The sequence below is a fragment of the Rhamphochromis sp. 'chilingali' genome, assembly GCF_963969265.1.
Source record: "Rhamphochromis sp. 'chilingali' genome assembly, chromosome: 20".
Lineage (NCBI taxonomy): Eukaryota > Metazoa > Chordata > Actinopteri > Cichliformes > Cichlidae > Rhamphochromis > Rhamphochromis sp. 'chilingali'.
In genome coordinates, this window is record NC_137947.1 from 28,269,805 (window position 1) to 28,294,641 (window position 24,837).

Below are 24,837 nucleotides of genomic sequence, written 5' to 3' on the forward strand. Positions count from 1 at the left end.
ACACGAATTCTTCAGGGGTTGCTTCAGAGCGAGAGTCCAGCATTAAAATCTGCCAGATACAGAGGCACTGGCTTTGGTGAAATCTTGTGAATGCAGCTGAAAGTAGCAGAATTCTTCATGCAGGTCATCAGAATTCAGATTTACAGCTTCATCACGAACACTTTCACCTCAAGACAGAACAATTTATTACAAGCTGGTACTTTCTGAACCCTGGTGTTTGAAAAGGCCTCCCACCTACAACTGATAAAAAGTAACTCATTTCGTCGCCGTTTTGACAGATACTTTACTCAAGGACAGACTTCCCAAAATGACATTTAACTAAAACTGTAATATAAAAAAAAATACAAATTTGATGATCGAGCAGTCCTTATGTGACTCTCTCTTGTTTATAAGCCCCTCCTACTAGATGAGGTTTCCACGCAGGATTCAAACAAAACTGTCCTTTACGATTGCATGCATGTGATGTATGCAGGGGAGGTCCACTCTCCCAGACAGGATTATTGCATTATTGTTTACAATGACAAAACATTAATTTAATGCCTTATATTCACATTTCTTTATTGGTTTTTTCACATGCTTAAGGGCTGTATACAACACTGCAGGGCACTGTATTACCAGGGCAGCTGTGTACTGCTGTAATGACTCCAGTGTGTGTGAGGAAAGTACATACAGTAATAACACTGGCATGGTTGTGCAGTAAGTGTTTGCAGATGTGTGCAGGATGCATTTGGAGCCTGAAGAGGTGCATATAACATAGGAAACGTGTGCAGAGGTGGAGGTATATATTGACCCTGACGTACGAGAGGAGGAATATAGTCAGGCTGAAGATGTGGTGGCTGCCGCGGGCATGGGAATGGTACAGAGGGAGGGATATTGTCTCTTCTTCCTAAGGTTCCCCCTCTCTCTGGTCGGCAGATGGTGTAGGTGGTGTCATTCTTGTGTTTTTGGGGCAGCACCTGGAGGTGAAGGGTGGAGGTGACTTGGCGAGGGTGGGGCAGGAGACTGACAGACTTGGTTAGCCGAGGTCTTTTGAGCATCCCCTTCATCCTTCCCTTATCCTCTGGAGTCTCAGATGTCTCCGCTCGCCTGTCACCATCCTGCCCTCCAGAATCAGGTTCAGCAGTGTCTTCACACACAGGCCTCACTGGTGTCTCTTCTACGACGTTCCCAGTAAAGCAACTGCTGCTGGAACTGGACTCTGCTTCTGAGTCGGACTTAACCTCTGATCCAAAGTCTTCGTCAGATGAGCTGGACTCACTCCTGCCCCCCCACCGAGACCTGAAGTGTGCCTTGTGGTTGTAGCAGTCAGGGCAGCGAGATAGACTCTGGAGTTAGAATAGAATAGAATAATCCTTTAATTGTCCCACAAGGGGAAATTTGGTTGTATCAGCTCACTTTGGAGTAGAATCAGCAGGAGATAAGGACATGCATGCAGGTCCTCCTCCTACAACACTGAAACAATGCTGGCAATTCCCCAGATTTACACAAATATTGTAGAAAAGAAAAAACATTAAACCTGTTAAACTGGACTTATAGCCTCAGTATTAACATTTTGACTGCTGCCATGTTTGTTAGGATCCAGAAGCGACCATATTTTGACTAGTTGGAAACATCCAGGACTTAAAAATGAAGCCGAATTTGGCCCTAAAAGTGAGTCAATCCCAACAGAAAATACAAGGCCCACCTTTTCTGGATTGATAAACTCTGCTTACCTGTGTTACTGAACTTGAGCTCGCATACGATAATATGGTTTGTAAGAGCATGGAAAAGTCGCTGATGAAATGAACTCAGGCTTCATAGATACAGAAGGAAAATTCCTATTATGGTTAAGCCCCACCCCTTCATTTTCAAACCTGTTGTTTACAGGAGCAGCCAATCAGAGGACACTGACTTAAGGGAATTGAGGGCTGAAACAAACCTTTGTCTGACAGATGCAGAATATTTTGAGCTGTGAGTCACACAAACTCTACCCGGATACAGTCTAAGAATTTAAAAACCAACAGATCTCTTTCAAGCAGCAATTTCTCACATCATTTAAAAACAGTCAAATGTCACATGTCTGAACGATTTCAGACCTGTGGCACTCACCCCCATTCCCGCCAAATGCCTGGAGAGACTGGTCATTAAACACATCAGAGCTGCTTTTCCACCATCCCTGGACTCGCACCAGTTTGCATACAGGGAGAACCGGTCAACCGAGGATGCGATCGCCACAGTGCTGCACACATTACTGAAGCACTTGGAACACAGGAACACCTATGCACGGCTCCTCTTTGTAGACTACAGCTCGGCTTTTAATACCATCCGGCCATACAAACTCCGTCCCAAACTCCACCAACTGGGACTTAACTCCTCTCTGTGCAACTGGATTGTGGACTTCCTCACTAACCGTAGACAGAGTGTCAGAGTGGGTAAGAACACCTCTTCCACCCTTGTGGTCAACACCGGTGCCCCTCAGGGGTGTGTTCTGAGCCCTCTGCTATACACTCTCTTCACCCATGACTGTATTTCCTCCTGCGCGTCCAATCTCATTGTTAAGTTTGCAGATGACACTACAGTGCTCGGACTTATATCCAACAATGATGAGACAAACTATAGGACAGAGGTGCAACAACTAGAGTCATGGTGCCACGACAATAACTTGGTCTTAAACACCAAAAAGACCAAGGAGATCATTGTAGATTTCCGGAAGAGGGGTCATAACAACCATCTGCCTCTCTTCATTGGCAGTGAGGCGGTGGAGAGGGTGAGCAGTTTTAAATTCTTGGGGGTAACTGTGACCGAGGACCTGTCCTGGGGCAACCATATCACCTCAGTTGTACGGAAGGCCCAACAGCGCCTCTACTACCTGAGGAGACTGCGGAGCGCACACATTCCCAGATCTCTGATGTTGAACTTCTACAACTGTGCCATCAGCAGCGTTCTGACGTATGGATTTCTAGTGTGGTTCCCCAGCTGCACCAAGGCCGATCAGCAAGCACTCCAGCGGGTGGTGAAAGAAGCTGGCAGAATTATTGGAACAAGTCTGCCAGAGATCAGTAATATCTTCCCCACTCGCTGTCTGAGGAGGGTGCACAGTATCCTGCGGGACCAACATCACCCTGCGCGCCACCTTTTCCATCTGCTGCCCTCAGGGAGAAGGTACAGGTCTATACAGGCCAGAACATCCAGACTGGCCAACAGCCTGTATCCACAGGCTGTGAGGCTCCTGAACTCTCTGCCCCCCTCTCACGGACAATAACCATATCCAACTTCTTAATAGCAATGAACTGGTCTGCATTGGTGCATCATATCTTTATTCTCTTCCCCCTCCTGCCCCCCCCCCCCCTCTTTCTTAAATAGATAACTATCATATCTGATATCATATCTCACAGTACAATAATATTGAATGGGTTGCATTGTTGTATTTTGTCATGTTTCTCAGGTCTTTGTCTGAATTTCTACGAACATTATTGCTAAGGATTGTCTTATTGCATTGGAGTCACACTGGGTTAAATATGTACACTTGGGTTTTAAGGGGTATTTATTATTTTCTTCTTTTTTTTTGGGTTGTATGGAAGCCCCAAACGCAATTTCATTGTTCTTGACAATGACAATAAATAAATAAATACTAAATACTAACATAGGTTAATACCTTTGATTGTTTTTGACGATGTGCTTGATTGTCCTCAGTGTTTTGTTCAGAATCTGAGTGAAGTCCTCCAGACTCGTCTAGAAATCAGATGGAGAAGAAAACGTGAAGGAAATAAGATGCACAACTACACGCATAACAAAAAAGAAAGACAGGTGGTTATTTGTGTTAGGGTTTTTTTGAAGCTACAGTTTGTTGAATTCTAGATTCTACATGAATATACAAACGCACAATCACCTGTGGCCTCTCATTACACAACATTTGAAAACACCTGTCCTACTTCAACACACTAGCAAGAAGTTGAATGGTTACATTTTCTTAGCTGACAATAAAAAAAAAAAATACTACCAACCCATTAATAATCCGTATTAAAACTGAACCCAGTTGGAAAACAAACCAGAGAAATTACACTTATTTACTAGTGTTTGAGCAAAATGTTACAAATCACATTTAAGTGACTGAGTCTGGGCTCAAGTACTTTGAGATTAACAGGAATTCACATTTGCTATTTGAGAACATATGAGGTCATGTTCATTTTGATTTAAAGTCGTTTTGATAACTAATGAATGATTTCAGGCTCAGGATTTTTTCTGTCAAAGAACAAAATATGTCCTCACTCAGTTTGCAGCAGTACAGACTGAGCAGATTAATTGGTGAGAAAAACAGTCCTAACCAATTTCAGCTGTTAACCCTGCGTAATGTGTGGCATAGTAAAGTTTGTACTTGCTACTTCTTAAGATAACAAGTTATTCATTTATCACAAAGCGCACTCACCCATGCTTCCCCGTTCTCTGCCTCAGGTCCGGGATACTTCTGCTTCACACACCTGCGTGTCTTTGTGCAAATGAGTGTCAGGTGAGGGCGTTTTGATATGTGCTGTTTGAGGAAGAGACACACTGAGCTCATCGCTGTCAGAAAATAAATAAAATAAAGAGCCGACTTCCAACCACAGATCGACACACACAAGCACATATGCATACACACACCTTTTGTAAACACGCAACAGGATCATCGTCCAGGCCCCTCCACAACCTCCCACCAGCTGAATAAACACAAAGCTCCTATTAAAAGTCTTAAACTGCTGTTGATTTATGGGCAGGTAGTATATGCATGCGTGTTAAAGGTCTATATAAACCCTTAAATATGAAAGGAAAAAAAAAACCACCTTCAGTTTCAAACATTTCTTTATTCAGACAATGAAAATCTGATCTGATACAACCACTTACGTCACTCAGAGACAGTTAAGGCATGAAAATCTCTGCTGGTTTGGCCACAACAAATACAAAATAATCCGCAAGAAGAAAAAAAGAGATTTGGGAGTAACTCAGGAGTGTAATATTTAAGCTTCTCTCTCACATCAGAGCTTGTTGACTGAGGTGTTTAAGGGCAGGATATTTATTTATTTATTTATTTGGGGGGGGGGGTCCAAAGAATCCTGAACACATGAATCTACAGCTAAACAGTTTGCTTAGCATGGAAATGTGGAAAGGGCGGCTTACACGTAACACAGTCAGCCTCCCCGTACTTGCAAAGATGACTCATTAAGATATGGGCGGGATCTCAATATCTGGATGCAAAAGAACAGCAAGAAAAACATCTTTATATTTATTTTAAAATTCATATATCTAGAGTTTGTAATATTCTTCTTACATAGCTCAGCAAATATATTCTGATGAGTTCTCTCCTCTGCATTCATCAGCTCATTGTTTATGCATGGTCTACGGCTTCTCTGGGCACAGGGGCATGGATGCTCCCACCTCCTGCTCTTTGAGAAATTCCCAAACCAGCCGAGAGCCACAATCTCTCCTGAGTGTGCTGGATCTGCCCCTGGAAGTCCGAACTATGTCAGCTGGCTCTTTCAATTCAGAGAAGCGGTGTCAACTGTATTCTGTCGGTCATTAACTGAAGCTCACGACCATAGGTAAAGGTAAATCTAAAACTTTTTTTAAAATTCACTGTATTAATAAGTGATTCAATAATAAAAAAATAAAAAAAAAGTCCAGTTTTTGATCGATTTAATCTATCATCTGTGTTATTGGACAGAAAATGGATCATATATGAGGCCCAAATATGTCCCGAACCAGCCGGTGGACCACGTCAGTAGTCAGAGAAGCAAAAGCTCATTAAGCGTTGTTGTCGTGCTATCAAGTCTGAAAATTTGGCAAAATGTAGACTTTATTTTATATGGGCCCACACAATGATCAAATACAGATCTACCAGCTCTCTGCAGATGAGAGTAACATCACAGGTCAGTGACAGGACATGAAGCTAACATCCAAAGTTTAAACTGTGTGCAGCTCTGATTATACACAGGAAATGCACCTCTGGGTCTTCATCACAGAGAGTGAACAGACATTCGAGTAGAATAATACACAGAAGAAAAGTTTCAAGAAGTTTTCATATATTTAAGGCTGCAGCTTTCAAAGTTTCACAGCCATCACTGTTTCCAACACGCAGTACCATTGTCACTATAATCCACTTGTTTAGTTCTCAAATATTTTTTTTAAAAAAGACTCTGGAGTGCAAAAGTCACCACATGAAAGAAAAATGGATGTTAAGGGAAAGTACTGTAAAGTTACCAGGAAAACTGTCTGTTTCAAAACACCCACAAAATTCACAAAGCTTAGGATACAACAGACGTGGTCCATCTAAATTGGCACGAGTGACGTTAAGGTAAACACAAACGCACTACGGCATCAAATATTTGGGGGGTTTTTTCAGTTCAGTATTCTGCCGGGAACGTTGGTGAGCATCACTGTGTTTGCTTTGTTTTCACATGACTACTTTTTCTGTGTTTGAACAACAACGCAAGCGTGGCGTGACGTGACACGACACTGTGCAGACTTCAAAGGTGATGTGTGAAGATTTGGGACAGCCTTCCTCGTCTCTCACACACGCACACAAATCTAAGTGTCTTCTTCCACTCAATGTGTCACTTTGACCTTTAGAGTGTCTGAGCCACAGAAAATTATATATCTTGTGTTTTTTTTTATTTTCTGGTGGTGAACACTGTTTATCCTGCTGTGGATACTATCTGAAGGCAGTTTTTCAAATGGCACAAACACGTTTTTTCCTCCTTGCAGCTCCTCAGAAAGAAATTTACAAAGACAACACTTTGCAAACAATACATCATCGTCTGAAACGTTAAGCTTTACATATTTTTAAAGTTTGATAAGGTTTTGGGAATCAACATGTGAAAATCAAACACTGTAAACGTTTGATCACCAGTGTGGCTGCAGTTTTTAGATGACTGCTGCTGTCTCCTTGCACTCGCTCCTCTGCGACGCCGCTTGATCGCCTCTCGTGTGTCTGAACAGTTATACTTCTCATGATTTTATACTTTCAGGAAGTGAACACAGTCACAGGGAGGCAAATCTGGGGAGTTAGACAGGTGGTGAGCGAAGCCTGAATGTCTGTGGCTGAAAATCCCCACAGTTCAGATCCTCAGACACCTCAGGATGTTACAGCAGAACTCTGTATCCACAGCCTTGTGCTGGGGAACGAATCCATGATGCACAACCAGATAAATGTTGAAAAAAATGCAGAGCGTTCTTCTAAGTTTCCTCAACCTGATGTGCTGCCTTTGGACTTGGAAACTCTGGTCTTTGACTGGAAACTGCTTGGTCATAGCTAAAGATTCAGCTCTCATCACCAACGATGATCATCCACAAACTCTGGATCAGTTTAAAGTAAAAGTTGATGTTCGTTCTTTGCACTAATGTGAGGTCCATGGTGAAGTCACACAGTGAGAGTGGTCAGAATGGAGGAAAGAAAAAGACATGCTGAAAATGACCTTAAAGAGGAGATCAGATCACAGTAAGGTTCAGATAAGGTTTTTGATTTTTACGCTTCAGTTTCCGGAACCTTCTCCAGTTTTCCGTGAAGCTGAAAATGACAAAAACAAAAGAGAAACGATGTTGCCAGTGTTGGAAACGCAGGACTGTAAAACAGACTATATGTCAGTTTATACACAACACTTTGGTTCTCTCATTTGAAAAGGCTGGATAACAAGTGTGACTGACTGGGATGTGGCATCTGTGGTGACTCTCATTCTCAAAAGGCAAAGTTTTTATCCGCCACCATTCGGTTGTTTTGAAGAGAATTTTGATGAACAAGTGATGAATGTGACCAAGAAACAGAGGACAAATAACTGAAAAGTCATAAGTCTACGAGTGCACCTGGATGATTCTCCTTTCTGACTTTAGTAAATTACAAAACGACCTTCACAGTTCCACAAAGACTAGGCAGCACAAAGAGTCGCCCCCTGCTGGCAATCAAAAGGAATGCAGCTTGAAGGCACTTCCGCCTCAATTAAATCCCAAAACTGAATCCATCTTCTAAAACATCTCCTAATCTGACACAGTGACCACACACACAAATATAATATGATCTGAGCTAGCATTAATGCTTCAGTCATGTCAGTGACCGATTGCTAAAAAGCTCAGTTTTCATATTCACCCTAAAATGAGTGGTGTCAGGGTCACATCTTCAAGGAAATAATTAAGAAATTCAAAGATTTGCTCACATTCCCAGCTAGATTATCTGAAATTTAGTATTTCTGTTCACTTGTCTTAAGAGTTTAGGTGAAACTCGGCTCAAAACGAGGACAAGCTGCAAAGAGCGTAACACGGTCCAGGCTGAGCATGACCGCCTGGAAAAAGAAAGGTGGCAGCTTTAATGCAGGTGATTATGTTTTGGCAAACATCTGAAGACACAAGCAGACTCGTTAAAGCAGGGACGGAGAGTGATGGAGAACGTTTTTTTTTTTTGCCTTTGCTTTCGGCAATGAGCTCAGCTGGAGGCCTGGAAGAAGAACACAGAAGACGGGAGGAAAGAAGTAATTTGGGGCTCTTTAGGAAAAGCCAGAAAAATAGATGCTTTTGCGTCACAGTTGCTGGATTTCAACATCCTGTCTAAGTGCCACTGAACAAAACTTTTGGCTCTGCGGTCAGTTTTTGGATGCACAAACAAACCTCAGAACACAACAAACCTTCAGTACATTCTGATTAAAGCAGCCCTGGCATCTAATTGTTCCAGAAACCAGGAATTCATAGTTCATCGTGTCCACACTGCGTCATGGAGCTGCCTGATACAATCATCTGGTTCCAGCTGAGGAAATTCGCTGGATCGACTGGGGATACTTACAATTTTCCTTGAATCCAGGATGTGGACTTCAAGTACAACTACATGACTACAAAAGTATCCATGGTTAAATCTGAAAGGTTAACAGTGTGGAGTCCTCTCACCTCATCAGGTTAAAGCTTCATATAATTCATACTCTCAATTTCTCGAACTTCAGCTTGGGACTGAATTTCCGTCAGTCTAGTGTATACTGTGCAACTGAAAGACTTCATGAAATGAAAGCTAATGAATCCAAAGTGCTTTTGTTTGGCAATTAGCTGAGAAACAGCTTGTGAAGGACGTTCCTACAACGAAAATGTTCATCCTTGGTGTAATGGTGTCAGTATCTCAGCAAATAATGATCTGGTGGCGTTTGTGACATCTTCTAGAGTTTATCAGGGTTTGGATGGGCATCTTGGGGTCTTCAGATGGAAAGGTCAGTGTCTGTGTCAGTGGGCGTGGTCTTTGGGCTCACACTGCCTGCCCTCTCCTCGGGAATGGAGGACGAGTCACCGTTGAGAGCAGGCAGCAAACCTGGAAAACAAAACAAATATATTAACAGGTGGGTCGCTTTCATTCAGGATTCTCAAAATCGAGTTACACAGCGGAAAGTGCAGAAAGCTACAAAGAACGTAGTTAAACCACTCACTGAAACAGCCATTGGTAAACTCAACCAAGGGTCATACAGGCTTTAACTCTCAGTACTGAATACAAAACATGTTTTCAGCTCAGTTGTAAGAATTCATATTGAATGTAACTATACCTACTTATACTAATTAGCTCATATAATATCACTTAAAAACTTAATGTGTTTAAGTCTCTCTACTATTTTCTCTTTATTTAGTTCTGAAGTGTCACTTATGCAGACTATAAAAAGATGTTATGTCTTACGTTCAGTATCATAAACCGAGCTGTCAGAGTTGGTACGGTTTCTCCGCTGAGTTGACCTTTGACCTCCACTCACGTACTCCTTCAGTACACCTGACCTGAGGAGGAGGAGTAATGAAAAAGATTGAGAGAAACTGAAAACTTTCTCACCGCAGTAGTGTTATTTAACAAGTGTGTCTTACAGCTGTAATTTAATGGGGAGGTTTTGTGAACAGTAAAAAAAAAAAGTCATCCACAAATATTTACCCCTATTAGCCAGAAGGAGAACAAAACTACCAAGAAGTAAAAGGAAGAGATGTTTGGACATCTCTGCTCAGACTGCTGCCCACAGGACCCTGACCCTGACAAGCAACAATGCAAGCTTTAGCTGCCCTCTCAAACAACAAACAACGGAGAATCTCAGCTGATAAGATTTAGCAACACAGTGTCAAACAAATTCTTCTCCAAACTTGAAATATTTTCAACTATTGTGTGTTTGTCTGACTTCCCAATACTGTGGTCCCCGCCAACCTTGACAGAAACATGGTTAGGCGGTTAGCCACCGCATACAGCATTTGCTTCAGTATTGTTTAATTTCAGTCATGGCATCTAGTGTCTGCTTTATTTCCAAATCTAAGAAATGGACATTTATACAGAAACTTCTTTTTTCCCCAAATCATTATGTTTTGAAATTATAGAACTACACTGCTGATGCAGCACAGCCTGTCACGCATCTGCACTGCAGTCAAATGAGCCTTTGTGTGGCAAATGTTTATGTCTAGATTGGAAATAAGGCAGACACTAGGTGCCATGGTCATTAGAATTATGGAAAGGCAGCTTATTAGGTGCTTTTCCATAATACTAAGACTGCCTTATTTCAGCAATTACCAATCACATTTGATATAACAAGCAAAAGTGACATCGGACTCGACAGTCCTGTCCAGTTAGAGATCAAACTGCAATCAGAATCGTGCTAAATTATATAAATAAACATTTCTAATGCTAAAGAAGTCCTGAACATGTGAGAAGAACTCTTACATATTTATACGAAGCTTCCAACTGATTCCAGCTTAATTATCAGTTGTTGAAACAATAACAAAATCTGTAAAAATAAATGAACTATCTAGACTGTCAACTGCTCCTTTACAGAAAGCAAGTTTATTAAACTGATAACTGAGTTAGTTATCAGCTGATCAGAGTTAGTTCAGTTATTATTAATTATTATTGTGTTTTTTCTTCTTCTTATTATTATTATTATCAATAAATAATATCATTACTATATTCAGGGTTTGTTGAAGAAAAGCAGCCAGTGAGTGAGTTATGTGACCTGGGATTTCTGCAGTCCAACTACAACAGAAAACCCAGAGTTGCCTCCAGTTTTCCATTAAACCTGCTTCTGGAGCAAAGCCCCGCTTCCATCTGAGACGATGCAGGAGCATTTGCTCATCACACAATCAGACTCCAAAACACAAGAACATAAACAAGCTGTCGTTACTCATTAAATAAATGCAATATATAATCTTCATAATACTGTACAATTTCCACTCAGACCACTGGGCTGCTTCATAGCCACTCACTGTCGTAAACATTATTACTGCACTCATATTAATCTGTCAGTCTTGTGACTCAGCACTATCACACTGGACTTTACAGGTTGTGCTGTAAATATTTAGTTTCATCCTGATGTCTCATGTGTTCAATTGCACATCAAATCTCACATAAAACCTTTTTTTTTTCCACAATCATGAGTTTAAATTTTATCGCTTGCTTTGCTTTTTGTCCTCTTTACAGAGAATGACATCCTCTGAAAGTTAAATGAACCAGCAACAAAAATGAAGGGACCTTTAAATCCTCACAGTCATTTTCATTCAACAGATTTGAGAAAACCTAAAGAACTAGTTTGGTTTCTGAGAAACTGGTGAAGAGCCGTTACATTTGATTTGTAAAGGTCAACAACAACAAAAATTAAAATATTCAGTTTATTTTTTGCATGGTGTGTGAACAGCTTCCCCCCCAAAAGATCCAAGACACAAGTACAGAAGGAGTAGAAACTGTTGTAAAGCGGAGTGACGTATGAACACTTAACCTTGAAGTAACCAAGTGAGGTGTTACAACTTTTCACAGGTGTGACAGGGTTAATGGGTAGTTAGGTGGGTCATTTATTTTTTGTTTTAACACTGTGGACAAATTTTTGGTGTAATTTTCTATGTGCAAAGTGATGTTTCGCAGTGAAGTGGTGCTCACGAGAACTAGCAGACACCTGAGACCCAAACTCACGATGAAAACAACTAAACTGACATTTTGTGAGGTTGACGCTTTTGTGCCCAAAACATATTACTGATAAACAATAACTGAATATTGTCATGGGAAAAGTAAATAGTATAGGCATCATTAACACATAAAGCTGTAAGGAAAAAGGAAAAAGGTTTCCTGTACAAAATCTAATGGAGTCATAAATGAACCCACTCAGTCATTTCAGTGGCTAAAATAGCAGTCACTTGAGGGTTTAACAGGTTTTATTTGCTTTAATAATACCTGCTGTCTATGCTAGGCATTAATGTCAGCAGATTTTAAATCACTAAAGTGAACAAATGAAGTTGAGTCTGATAAATATCCTAACATCTATTTCATTCTTATGTGATGCAGCAGTCATCAGCAATTGAAAAAGCACTTACTTTATAATTTTAACATCTCCCAGTAACAGATGTATGTAACACCATTACTTTAAAAAGTGTCCTGCCATGCATCTCAGTCCAACCATTGGAACGAGACTTTTTACAGAATCCATCAACAAAACATGATTTTTTTTTTTTTTTTTTAAAAAGGCAATCATGCTACACACAAAACAAGTCACTTTGTTGAATTAGCTCTCAGGTAGATGGTGACTCTGCTGTCAGAAGGTGACGTGTGTGCAAAGCACTGCACACGGACTATAAAATGCCAATATGTGACAATAATAATTAGTGTGTGACGTGTCCATCCTCCAGTACTCTTCAGTACCTGCTGTAGTAAAGTCTACACTGAGTTGTGCCAGTTCAGATTGACATATTTAAAATACTACATTTCTGCCTCCTGGAGGCCAAAATCAGCATTCCAGTAATTCCTTTCTTATTTGGAGAACAGGGTCAGATTGAAAGCTTGTACAAATTCAAAAACTTTCACGTAAAAGTCTGCTTCCTGTCCAGGATGATTTTTCAGTGTCTGTACTGAATAATTTTACTTTAAGTAGTAATACTGAAACAATGCTGTGCATGTTTGTATCTACTTTATTGTTCTTTAACTTCCTCCTAAAAATTCTAGTTTGAAAACTCTGATCGAGTCTTTGCCTCAGACTAAACGATCCACCCTAAAACCAGCTTATTACTTTTAAATCTGTGAAAACACATTGAATTGAATTGCTTTTAAAGGCAAGTTGTAACACAATGCTGTAACTGCAAGGCATTGTGTGCATGACATTATGATTGGAGGCTGAGCCTGCATAAAAGTTTGAAGCTAGAATCGCCCCTGGTGCATCCAAGGGTTTTTTTTCCCACGTAAAGATCTTTGAACAACATGTTTGTAATAAATATGCTTCATAAACAAACTTGAGTATAGTCTACAAGAAACTTTAAATGTGACTTTGAATGAATTTAAGTCACCTCTTTTTTGTTACAACTTTAAATTCATGATGGTTTGTGTACGTGTTTCACTCACCTGTCAAAGCTGTATGTTCCAGGGTGACTGATTGACCGCTTCATCTGTACAGAAAGTGACACATTTGGTCATTTAGATTTTTTTTAAGTTCAATTAAAACCTGATAACAATTTCAAGACCTTCACTTTTGTTTTTGTTCTAAATATCTCTGATCCCTCGATGAGCTGTAAAATGAGAAAACATTTAAACTTTAAGCCATTTTGTTAACTTTTTATTTCCATCTGGCACGTCTAAATAAAGACCTGCGTCTTGAGCATTATTGGAATTATTCTGTTGCAGATTAAGATTTTTTTTTATTATGCCTGTAGGTATTGGTATTACAATGTTCAAAGTACAGTGAAAAGAATACAAAATAAGTAAAAGGAAATGAAAAGTGTCTGAGACTAAAAATGGAAATTGACTGAACAGTTTGATCATTTTTGTGCATTGTGTGAGGGTAACCTGAGTGACTGGTGCACCTTTCAAAATACAAAACAGAGTCATCACCTTATAAAAAAAAGTATTGGTCTGTTTATAAATGAAACAAGTAAAAGATCAAAGTAACATTTTTATTGAATTCTGTTCGATTTCTTTCTTACTGTAAAAATATAGTAAACTAATCAGTGAAGATAACATTTTGCTCGAGGTCAAGTGTTTTCTTAACCTCTCCTGTCACGTCTGCTTCAATGTTTTACCCTGAGTGTATGAGTACAAAATAAAATCTACAATAAAACAATTATGCCACACTGTTATTTGCCAAGTCTACAACTACACAATATTTCTATCCAATTACAGAACGCCTAATGACTCTGGTTTTGTGCACCAGAGCACTCTGTACTGCTGAACATCACGGGCACATTGTGAAACTCGAACAAACCATAGGAATATAAATGAAAAAAATCGGTCGTGTCAACAAAGATACAAAATTGTATTTTATTTTACGGAGGATGTTTCTTCTTGAATATTATTACTCATGTTGTATTAAACATCTTTTATCTACTGTAACTGAATAATTAAACAACTTTTGAGTTAGAGAAAATAGATATTATTGACCTTTTTTTTTATTAATCTAAACCTAAATTACAGGCTTTTGATTAGCTAGAGAAGGTGAAATTACCCTTTCAGGAGGTCGGAGGTCAGGAGTCAAACTGTGATTGGCCAAGGTCATACACTCCTCCAGAGTCCTGATGAAAGTGGCACATGTGGCACTGAGGAGCGAGGCCTGAAGACACACAGACGAATAACCAATCATCTTTTTTTTTTTTTTACTCACATACCTTCAAGCTTCAAACTGAGAAATAATTTTGATTTAATTTTAGACATCTTTCTGCCTGATGGGTCTTTTGTGTGCACTAAAGGTTCCTTTTTTTTTTTTTAAATGGTAAAATGCCTCCTTTTTAAATAATTTCTTTCACATATACACAATAAAGCAAAATAATATCATTTAAGTACTGAAAAAAGAAACTCATATAATTTGAGTCTAACTTTGAAATATTGTAAAGATAAGTTTGAGGTAAAAAGAACCCCCGTTTCTTACCTCAGAAGTCGGCGCGGTCTCTGAGTCAGCGCTGTACTGTGATTGGATTGTTTGGACCTGCTGGACGAGGAGGTCACAGTACAGGCGGAGTTCAGACATTTTTGTCTTCAGACAGTCTGGACCTGACAGACAGAAGTGTTGGGTTCAGGAAACTAATAAATGTGTACCTGAATCAACTAAATGATGCCACTGTTCACTTCTGTTTTATGTTAAAATATTTAAACAACTAGATTTCCATGATAATGTACATGGAAGGGTTGCAGAGTTGGACGACCCTTCTCCATGTCTTATTCGATTTTGAGATGACCAATAGTAGGGCTGCCACAAACGATTATTTTGATAGTCGACTAGTCACCGATTATTTATGCGATTAGTCGACTAATCAGATCATCATCCACTGGACGTAAAACTACAGCTTATTGCACCAGCAGCATCTGCTCTTATATAACTATCATTAGCTTACAGCTTTAAGCTTTTAAGGTGCTAACTAAAAATAAAGACAAGATGATAGTTTATTCAATTTTAATGAAATTTGCAGATTGTTTCGGTAAAGTTTAATAAACTCCTTGCTATCTAAAATATAACAGGACACCGGAGTATATTCTCCAGCATCTCACACTTCTGATAATCAGCTGTCTGCTTGACATTTATTCAGCTGTGTAAAAACTATAACTTTAATCTGAGACAAACCGATTTACTCAGGAACAAATAAAATACAAAAAAAAAAAAAAAAAAAAAAAAAAAAGCCAAACAACAACATTTTTAATTTATCTAAGTGACTCATATATATTTAACCTGAGTCGCGAAAGACGGCGGTGGGTTTGAAAACAATTTGCCGGGAGTCCGGTGTTCTCACGGCGCTAGTGACCTAGCCCCCGGCTAGCTATCGAGCTAGTGGGTAACAGACGTCTCCGAAAACGTCGGAGCGCTTTTGAAAATATGTGGTGTCCTGATAAACTGAGCCGATATTTGAGGTTTACACAGCTACATTCTCGCCTGAAAATATGTTAAACGTTTATTTTGTGACCCAGAAAGAATAATAAGAGTAATATTAAAACTAACTAGCTACCGCCATTGTTGGAAACTAAGCTGGGCCGCGCTATGAATTCTGGGACACAGCTGCTTCTTCTTCTTCGGGGTTTAACGGCAGCTGGCATCCTTGTACATGCTGTGCTGCCATCTTCTGTTTCAGTCCGTTATTACACTCTTAAATCCTGCTATTATTCCTGCGTCTTTTGCGATCTTACAAAGCTTCAAACGACACGTCGACTATTAAATCAGTCGTCGACGATTTTGATAGTCGACGTAATCGTGACTAGTCGACAAATCGTGGCAGCCCTAACCAATAGTCAATATCACTATCCACACTCCGTAATGCATATTGTGTCAAAATAAAATCAAAAAACACAACAGTAGTCTCTCACAGGATGAAAGACACTGAGCAGCTTATTTTGCAATTCCAGAATGAAATAAAGTAATATCAACAGGAGAATCATGTTCACATACAATAATGAATGGTTAAGTCTGTAATTAATGACCACAGGTGGACAGCTAAATGGCTAAAATGATAAGTCATAGCTGAGGATGCACCAAGGAACCTGGGAATCATTCCTTACAGTGTTTAAGGTAGACCTGAGCATTGTATGGCCCTGGCCTCATGTGGCCTTTACCACACAGCTGTCAAATAGCTCAACCTGGGCAAAGCGTTAAAAAGCGTCTGGGGCCTGAGGGCAGAAATTTATGAGATTTTATGAGAAGAAATGTGAGGACATTCCAGAGCTCTCAGATGCAAAAAGACAGCTCTTTGATTTGCTGTTGATGCAACTGTCCTTCATTTTTCCACCTCATACTTTGATCCTGACTGAGTAAAATAGTAAAGCATTTTGTATAAAGTTAAAGGTCTTTAAATTTTTTCAAAAACAATACAATTTGTTCGGTTTGTTTTGGGAATGTTGATTAAACAGTTATGAAAGGCTGGAGTTTTTATTATGTCTATATCATGTTTTTATTGCCTAATTGTAAAAGCCACTGCTACTGCTACCAGCAGCAGTTTATAAAGAGATAAAATTAATATTGAGCACAACTAAATTTAACTCATTGGTGTAGCCCTTCACAACAAAACCAGTTTCTTGGGGAAAATAATTGTCCATCCTGGTTTAAGGCAACATCAGGCTTGACCTAAATATTGCTTTCCTAACTTTAAAAAATAAAATAAAACTAAATATAAAACAAGACAATACATGCAATACAAACATTACTAATCTAGTTTGTAAGATAAAAAAATAACACCAGGACCAGGTTATATAAAACAATTTCATTAACATGCTGCATACTGCTGTCATCTGCAGTTGCTGTTTCTCCTTTTTATAAACCTCCTCATTTAGCAAACAAATCATATACAGAGCTGCCAATAGATAGCAGAAGTGAAATATTTAATCAAGCTGTTTATAAGGTGCTGTTACTGTAAATGTAACAAAAAGTGTAATAAAACTCTCACTTTATATATTGTCTCTGACCAAACACAATGACCGAGCGCGAGAGATAAGCCAAAGAATTACGGTGGTCTGAGTCTTTCAATGGTGTCGGCTCACCTGACCTCAGCTTGCAGTCTTTGTAAACACGCAGATAAAACTGCTGGTGTAGCAGCTGTTAAATATCTCTGAACTGCTAACCATTTCCTCTTAAGTCTCTCTATGCCACATCAGCTGTCCCGTGGCTGACATGTGGTGAAGTACGCACAGAATAACATTGAACTAGCAGACTGGGCTGCTTGTTCTTTTACTTTGTAATTTATTCTAAATTGTTGCTGACTGAAATGGTTTCCAGTTTTTGTTAGGTAATTTTCCCACGGATCAATCCTGAGAAAAAAGAGCAGACATTGCAGACTTACCTTTGTGTTTGTTACTGTCCAGTGTCCCAGCTTTGGATGACCCCAAAGCCACGAGCCACCTCTGCCTCTCTGCAGCGTTCACAGCTCGTACGTAGAAATGCTGTTCACCAGGGATTATCAACTCTAGACGGGTCGTATCTGTCGGATGAACTGAGACATAAAATATGAGGAGCGTTAGTGTGATGGATATGTTTGCTTTTGTGGCACCATGAGAGAGAATGGGTGAGATATAGAGGAGCTAACCTTTAATGTCACATACGGACATCTTGATGGATCCTTTGCTTCCTTTGCCAACATCGTCCTCGCTGTCGTAATAAGAGATGACTCCGTTCTCTAAGACGAACCAGCGAGGCTGCCATCCTGAAGATAAAAAAAACTTACATGTTTAATACAAAAAAAATCAATGACAACACTGACTTTATAATTCCATGATTTTTTAGGTTTTATATATTCTCAAAATTGCACCCGAGTTTTGTTTATTTTAAAATGATATTTAGTTTCAATTTTACAGTTTAACATTTGTTTTTTGTTTTTTTTTTATTTTAATTAAAAAACATGATGTAGCAAAAAAAGGTTGGTTATGGAACAAAAACATGCATAACAAAAAACAAAACAAAAACCTAAACAAATTTTTTTTAAAGATTCTGGCACTAGATTGTGACACAGAGTAAAATTAATTTAGTTGCAGTTTTAAACAAGTAAAATGTGTCTTTCGCAAACCTGGAAATTTCATGTACAGCCTGGACAGTCAGAATTTTCAAGGCCAATATTGATATCTGGTGATCTAAAAATCTGCTATATATGCTGATATTTTTCCCCTTTTTAGACATTTTCCCACTAGTGGGCAAACTATGCACCATCAACATCAATATTTCTCCCGTCACTTCCTTCCTTACTTTTTAAACTTTCATTTTTTGGCTGTTATCAGTGCTGATAAGGATATAATGGCCAATAATCATCTGTTGTAAACATGAAGTTATGATGGCTCAAAAAATGAAAAAAAAAAAAAAAGAACATAAAAAGACTGACCTTGATATTTGCATCTGCTATCAGCCACATTCCTATTTTAAACATTGTAATTTAGTAAGTGGTACATCCCTATTTATTATTGCCCAGTAGGTTTTCTTGATTTGACTGGTCAACAACAAGAGAAGATAGTGATCAAACTCATGAAAGCCACTTTCTGAATTTTCCAACTCTACAAGGCAGAGGACGTTGCTGAATATACTCTATCTTATCGCCTTAACCCGATTGTTTAACATCCACAGATATTCAGTTTACCATTAAATATGACAAAGACAGGGGCCCATACTTAGAGGTTGAATCAGTGCATTTTGAAGCCAAAAATCTTGACCATTTCCTGCTTCAAGTGTCTGAACTCTAACTCTGACTATAACCGTTTTTGGCAAGGGATCATACAATGAAGTGAAAAGGGAAATTTAAGTCTCTTTAGAAATGTCCCTTCAGAGGAGATTGTTCTGATGACATTCAGTTTCCAACTGACAAAAAGCAGATGACAGTGGGAGTGTTTGAGGTCACAAGCAGTGTATAGTTTGTCCTCCGCCACTATTATTAATAGACATGTTATGCTGGCATCATTAAGGTCAAACACCACTTCAGGTCCTGTTACCATGCAGCTGGTTTACATCAGAAGATATGTCCCTCAGTGGTTGTGTGTGGCTGTCAGTTCTCCTCTGAGCAACATTTAAGTTAATGCTATAAATACCTGGCTCCGCCCTGGAGCCAGGCCCGGGGAGGGTGCCCGAGGGCGAGCGTCTGGTGGCCGGGCCTTAGTCCATGGGGCCCGGCCGGGCACAGCCCGAAGAGGAGACATGGGCCCATCCTCCCGCAGGCCCACCACCCGCAGGAGGTGCCATAGGGGTCGGGTGCATTGTGTGCCGGGTGGCGGCCAGGAGTGGAGGCCCTGGCGGACTGACCCCCGGCTGCCAAGACTGGCAATAGGGACATGGAATGCCACCTCTCTGGTGGGGAAGGAGCCTGAGTTAGTGCGTGAGGTTGAGAGGTACCGGCTAGATATAGTCGGGCTCACCTCCACACATGGCTTGGGCTCTGGAATCAGTCTCCTGGAGAGGGGCTGGACTCTGTCTCAGTCTGGAGTTGCCCCTGGTGAGAGGCGGCGGGCTGGGGTGGGTATTCTAATATCCCCTCGGCTTCCTGCCGGTACGTTGGGGTTTTTCCCGGTGGACGAGAGGGTTTGTTCCCTGCGCCTTAGGGTCGGGGAACGGGTCCTGACTGTCATCTGCGCTTATGCGCCGAGTGGCAGTTCAGAGTACCCAGCCTTCTTAGAGTCCCTGGGGGGGGGGGGTGCTGGAGGGTGCTCCACCTGGAGACTCTGTTGTCCTGCTGGGAGACTTCAATGCTCACGTGGGTAACGACAGCGAGACCTGGAGGGGCGTGATTGGGAGGAACGGCCTCCCTGATCTGAACCCGAGCGGTGCTTTGTTATTGGACTTCTGTGCTAATCACAGTTTGGCCATAACGAACACCCTGTTCGAACATAAGAGTGTCCATAAGTGCACGTGGCACCAGGACGCTCTAGGCCGTAGGTCGATGATCGATTTTGTAATCGTATCAGCAGACCTGCGACCATATGTTCTGGACACTCGGGTAAAGAGAGGGGCTGAGCTGTCAACTGATCACCACCTGGTGGTGAGTTGGATCAGGTGGCGGGGGAGGACGCTGGACAGACCTGGTGCACCTAAACGCGTAGTGAGGGTGTGCTGGGAACGTCTAGCAGAGGCCACAGTCCGCGAGATCTTCAACGCACACCTCCGGCAGAGCTTCAACAGCATTCCGAGGGAGACTGGGGACATTGAGTCCGAATGGACCATGTTCAGCGTCTCCATTGCCGAAGCTGCTGCATTGAGCTGCGGCCGCAAGGTGGTTGGTGCCTGCCGCGGTGGTAATCCCCGAACCAAATGGTGGACACCAGAGGTGAAGGGAGCCACCAGGCTGAAGAAGGAGTCCTATCGGGCTTGGTTAGCCTGTGGGACTCCGGAGGCAGCGGACAGGTATCGACAGGCCAAGCGGAATGCGGCTCGGGCAGTGGCTGAAGCAAAAACTCGGGTGTGGGAGGAGTTCGGAGAGGCCATGGAAAAAGACTTTCGGACTGCCTCGAAGAGATTCTGGCAAACCGTCAGGCGTCTCAGGAGGGGAAAGCGGTGCTCTACCTGCACTGTGTATAGTGCTGGCGGAGCGCTACTGACGTCGACTGAGAAAATTGTCAGGCGGTGGAAGGAATACTTCGAGGACCTCCTTAATCCTACTGACACGTCTTCCGAGGAGGAAGCAGAGTCTGGGGATGAGGGGAATGACCCGCCAATTTCCGGGGGCGAGGTCACTGAGGCAGTTAAACAACTCCTTGGTGGCAGAGCCCCTGGTGTTGATGAGGTCCGCCCCGAGTTCCTGAAGGCTCTGGACGTTGTAGGGCTGTCCTGGTTGACACGCCTCTGCAATGTTGCGTGGAGATCAGGGGCAGTACCTGTGGACTGGCAGACCGGGGTGGTGGTCCCCATCTTTAAGAAGGGGGACCGGAGGGTGTGTTCCAACTACAGGGGGATCACACTCCTCAGCCTCCCTGGGAAAGTCTATGCCAGGGTGCTGGAATGGAGAGTTCGTCCGCTAGTCGAACCTCGGATACAGGAGGAACAATGCGGTTTTCGTCCTGGTCGCGGAACACTGGACCAGCTCTTTATCCTCTCCAGGATACTTGAGGGTGCATGGGAGTTTGCCCAACCAGTCTACATGTGTTTTGTGGACTTGGAGAAGGCATTCGACCGTGTCCCTCGGGGTGTCCTGTGGGAGGTGTTGCGGGAGTATGGGGTGTCTGGCCCATTGCTACGGGCCATTCGATCCCTATACAACCGTTGCAAGAGCTTGGTTCGCATTGCCGGCAATAAGTCGGACTCGTTCCTGGTGGGTGATGGGCTCCGCCAGGGCTGCCCTTTGTCTCCGGTTCTGTTCATAATTTTTATGGACAGGATTTCTAGGCGCAGCCAAGTGGCGGAGGGCTTTCGCTTCGGTGGCCTCAGAATCTCATCTCTGATTTTTGCAGATGATGTGGTTCTGTTGGCTTCATCGGGTGAGGGCCTCCAGCTCGCACTGGAACGGTTCGCAGCCGAGTGTGAAGCAGCGGGAATGAGGATCAGCACCTCCAAATCTGAGGCCATGGTTCTCAGCCGGAAAAGGGTGGAGTGCCCACTCCGGGTCGGGGATGAGTTCCTGCCCCAAGTGGAGGAGTTCAAGTATCTCGGGGTCTTGTTCGCGAGTGATGGGAGAAGGGAGCCGGAGATCGACAGACGGATTGGGGCTGCGGCTGCAGTAATGCGGACGCTGCACTGGTCCGTCGTGGTGAAGAGGGAGCTGAGTGTAAAAGCGAAGCTCTCAATTTACCGGTCGATCTACGTCCCTACCCTCACCTATGGCCACGAGCTGTGGGTAGTGACCGAAAGAACGAGATCGCGGATACAAGCGGCGGAAATGAGCTTCCTCCGAAGGGTGGCTGGCCTCTCCCTTAGAGATAGGGTGAGAAGTTCGGCCATCCGGGAGGGGCTCAGAGTAGAGCAGCTGCTGCTCCACATCGAAAGGAGCCAGCTGAGGTGGTTCGGGCATCTGACAAGGATGCCCCCTGGGCGCCTCCTGGGTGAGGTGTTCCAGGCATGTCCCACCGGGAGGAGGCCCCGGGGCAGACCCAGGACACGCTGGAGAGATTATATCTCTCGGCTGGCCTGGGAACGCCTTGGTGTTCCCCCGGATGAGCTGGAGGAGGTGGCTGGGGAGAGGGAGGTCTGGGCCTCTTTGCTTAGGCTGCTGCCCCCGCGACCCGGCTCCGGATAAAGCGGATGAAGATGGATGGATGGATGGATGGATGGCTATAAATACATTCACTCAAGTCCTGTATTTAAGTAGCTCATTTGCTACTTTAAACTCTACTCTATTACATTTTAGAGTTTACAGTGATAAACATTTACTACATTTATAGTTCCTTTGCTCTAAACTGGGAGCTCCATTTCTGGCATCCTTGGTGTGATATATCCACTAATATTTCCTTCTTAGGTTTAGACACACAAATGTATTTAATTTTATTTACTCTGTGAAGACCCACTCGACCCCACCTTCTTTTCAGTCTATGTGTGTGTTTATTTCCATTGAGCAACACCGGCAACATCTCGGCCTTCTGTGCAGGTCCGCTATTAAAGCTCTTAGAGCTTAGTTGATGTGTAGTTCTCTTCCCTGAGAAACATCCTTTGGATTTTGGTTTCTTGCACTAAACAAGATTCCATACACAAGCACTTTAGTCATCGATTCACTTACACCACTGACCATAACAGCTATACACAGCAATTAGCTCACCTACCTACTTTGTCATTTGATTTGACAAATATAATGCTTTTTATTGGTATTTGTATGCATCTACCTTTCTGTCAAGCCTGCACAGCCCAGTTTGTGCAACCATGACAACAGGGAAAACTACTGGCTCCAGCAAATATGAAATCTACCAAAGCTGAGTTTCATATAATCTAACTTGAGGCCTTTGGATCTGAGGAACGGCTGAGATGCCTTAAAAGCACGTTGGTGCACCGCAAAGAACTAAATGCACTTTCCAAGAAGAAGGTGAATAATTTTAAGACAGCAGCATTCACCAAAATGACCTTGTTTTGTTTGATTTGCAAACATACACCACCACTACCACCAACAACAACTTTAGTTTAATGAAGATATTCAAAACATACTTGTAATTTGTGTAATGTGGCTATTGTAAATTGCTGAATTATTATGACTTTTGCCAGTAAACCTGGCATGCAGTGGAGATTGAATAACTCTGCTTCCAACTGTCTCTAAAGATCATGACAAACTGACTTTTAAATTCTTCAATGCTTTAATTTAATTAAGCGCTAAAGACCCATGTGTAGGTAAAACGGTGAACATAATAAATGCCGAAACTTGTATTTACTGTTTCTCCACGTCTAATTACTTGGAATACTTTGATAGCTCAGCATTTACAATCTAGTGATGTCTTACATTTCACCATGTCGACAAGGTATATCATGACTTTTAATGCTTTAACTAAGTTTTTGCAGCAGTACCTTGGCATTGGCATGACGCTGATTAGCAACATAATTCTGACAAAATAAATCCAACATTACATTAATTTACAACCAAAAACAGCAGCCGCACAGTAACATGTACAGTTTTAATTTAATATTAGCTTGTTAGCTAACCTGCTAATTTAGAAACTTGTAACATATATAAAATTGGCTGACATTATTCAATACTAACACGGCTAGTTCAAATCAGTTTTTAGAAAGACTCACCTGTCATGTAGTTCGTCCATTTGTAAAGTATCCCCTCCATGTCTTCGTTTCACATCGGCTAACGTCGCTAGCCTTTTCCGTAGCCAGGCTAGCTGCAGCCGAACACTAGCTATATGTAGCTAACGGTCGCAGTAACCCTTGGTTTTCTGTGTAGCACCGCTGGTTATGTAAAACATGAATGAAGCGTTTGTGGTTTGTGACAGCTGAATGACAGCGTCAGCGGGTAAAAATAAAGCTGAGGTGTTGATTTGTTCTGAGCTGCTCGGAAACTCGACGGCTAACTTCTGGCCACTCAGCTGATGGAGAAAAATATCAACAAACCACCAGCTTCTCTACGGAGTCCCGGAGCAGCCATTCCACATGAACGCAAAAATACAAAAAGGAAATTTGCTTTGAATTTACGCAAATATTTATTTTTTTCAATTTTATGGTCGTTTCAGTTAAAATATATAATTTTTTCTTCTACATTTATTTAATATCTGTTTTTGTCGCTGATATTTTTTATAAATATTTTATTTGGCAAAATATATTTATGTACGTTCCTAAAAAATGCAAGGCTTGCAAAATGTCATACATACAATTGAATTTACTAAGGTAGAAATTGTGATTTTGTAATACAATTTGGTTTATTTGTAATCCTTTCCCCGATTAATTAACGGAAGAACAGAATGAAGCACTATGATTTTCAAATATAAACAGACTAGTGACACTTTCCAGGCAGCACAAGTTAACGTAATCGGTAATTTAGACAAAGTACCTTACAAAGTGTAGGCAGATCTCTAAA

General features: G+C 41.6%; 2 protein-coding genes across 2 annotated transcripts; both read right to left on the minus strand.

The window, feature by feature from the left end:
• Positions 1-544: 544 nt before the first annotated feature.
• Positions 545-4,533, minus strand: LOC308388526 (uncharacterized protein). Its single transcript, XM_080869299.1, has 3 exons — positions 4,406-4,533; positions 3,635-3,711; positions 545-1,325 (listed from the first exon to the last, which is right to left on the minus strand). Exons 1-3 carry the CDS (start codon positions 4,407-4,409, stop codon positions 612-614), a joined length of 795 nt encoding a protein of 264 aa, XP_080725425.1. The 5' UTR covers positions 4,410-4,533; the 3' UTR covers positions 545-611.
• Positions 4,534-7,731: 3,198 nt separating this feature from the next.
• Positions 7,732-24,391, minus strand: plekha3 (pleckstrin homology domain containing, family A (phosphoinositide binding specific) member 3). Its single transcript, XM_080868770.1, has 8 exons — positions 24,054-24,391; positions 17,962-18,078; positions 17,719-17,868; positions 14,829-14,950; positions 14,409-14,513; positions 13,313-13,356; positions 9,644-9,738; positions 7,732-9,286 (listed from the first exon to the last, which is right to left on the minus strand). Exons 1-8 carry the CDS (start codon positions 24,091-24,093, stop codon positions 9,177-9,179), a joined length of 783 nt encoding a protein of 260 aa, XP_080724896.1. The 5' UTR covers positions 24,094-24,391; the 3' UTR covers positions 7,732-9,176.
• Between the last annotated feature and the right edge of the window lie 446 nt (positions 24,392-24,837).

Coding starts and splice junctions, on each gene's coding strand:
- LOC308388526 (XM_080869299.1), bottom strand. Junction 1,326..3,634: donor ATCGTCAAAAACAATCAAAG/GTATTAACCTAT, acceptor TTCTAACTCCAG/AGTCTATCTCGCTGCCCTGA.
- plekha3 (XM_080868770.1), bottom strand. CDS start 24,093: ATGGAGGGGATACTTTACAAATGGACGAACTACATGACAG. Junction 18,079..24,053: donor ATGGACGAACTACATGACAG/GTGAGTCTTTCT, acceptor TTTTATCTTCAG/GATGGCAGCCTCGCTGGTTC. Junction 9,739..13,312: donor GGAACATACAGCTTTGACAG/GTGAGTGAAACA, acceptor CCTCCTCCTCAG/GTCAGGTGTACTGAAGGAGT.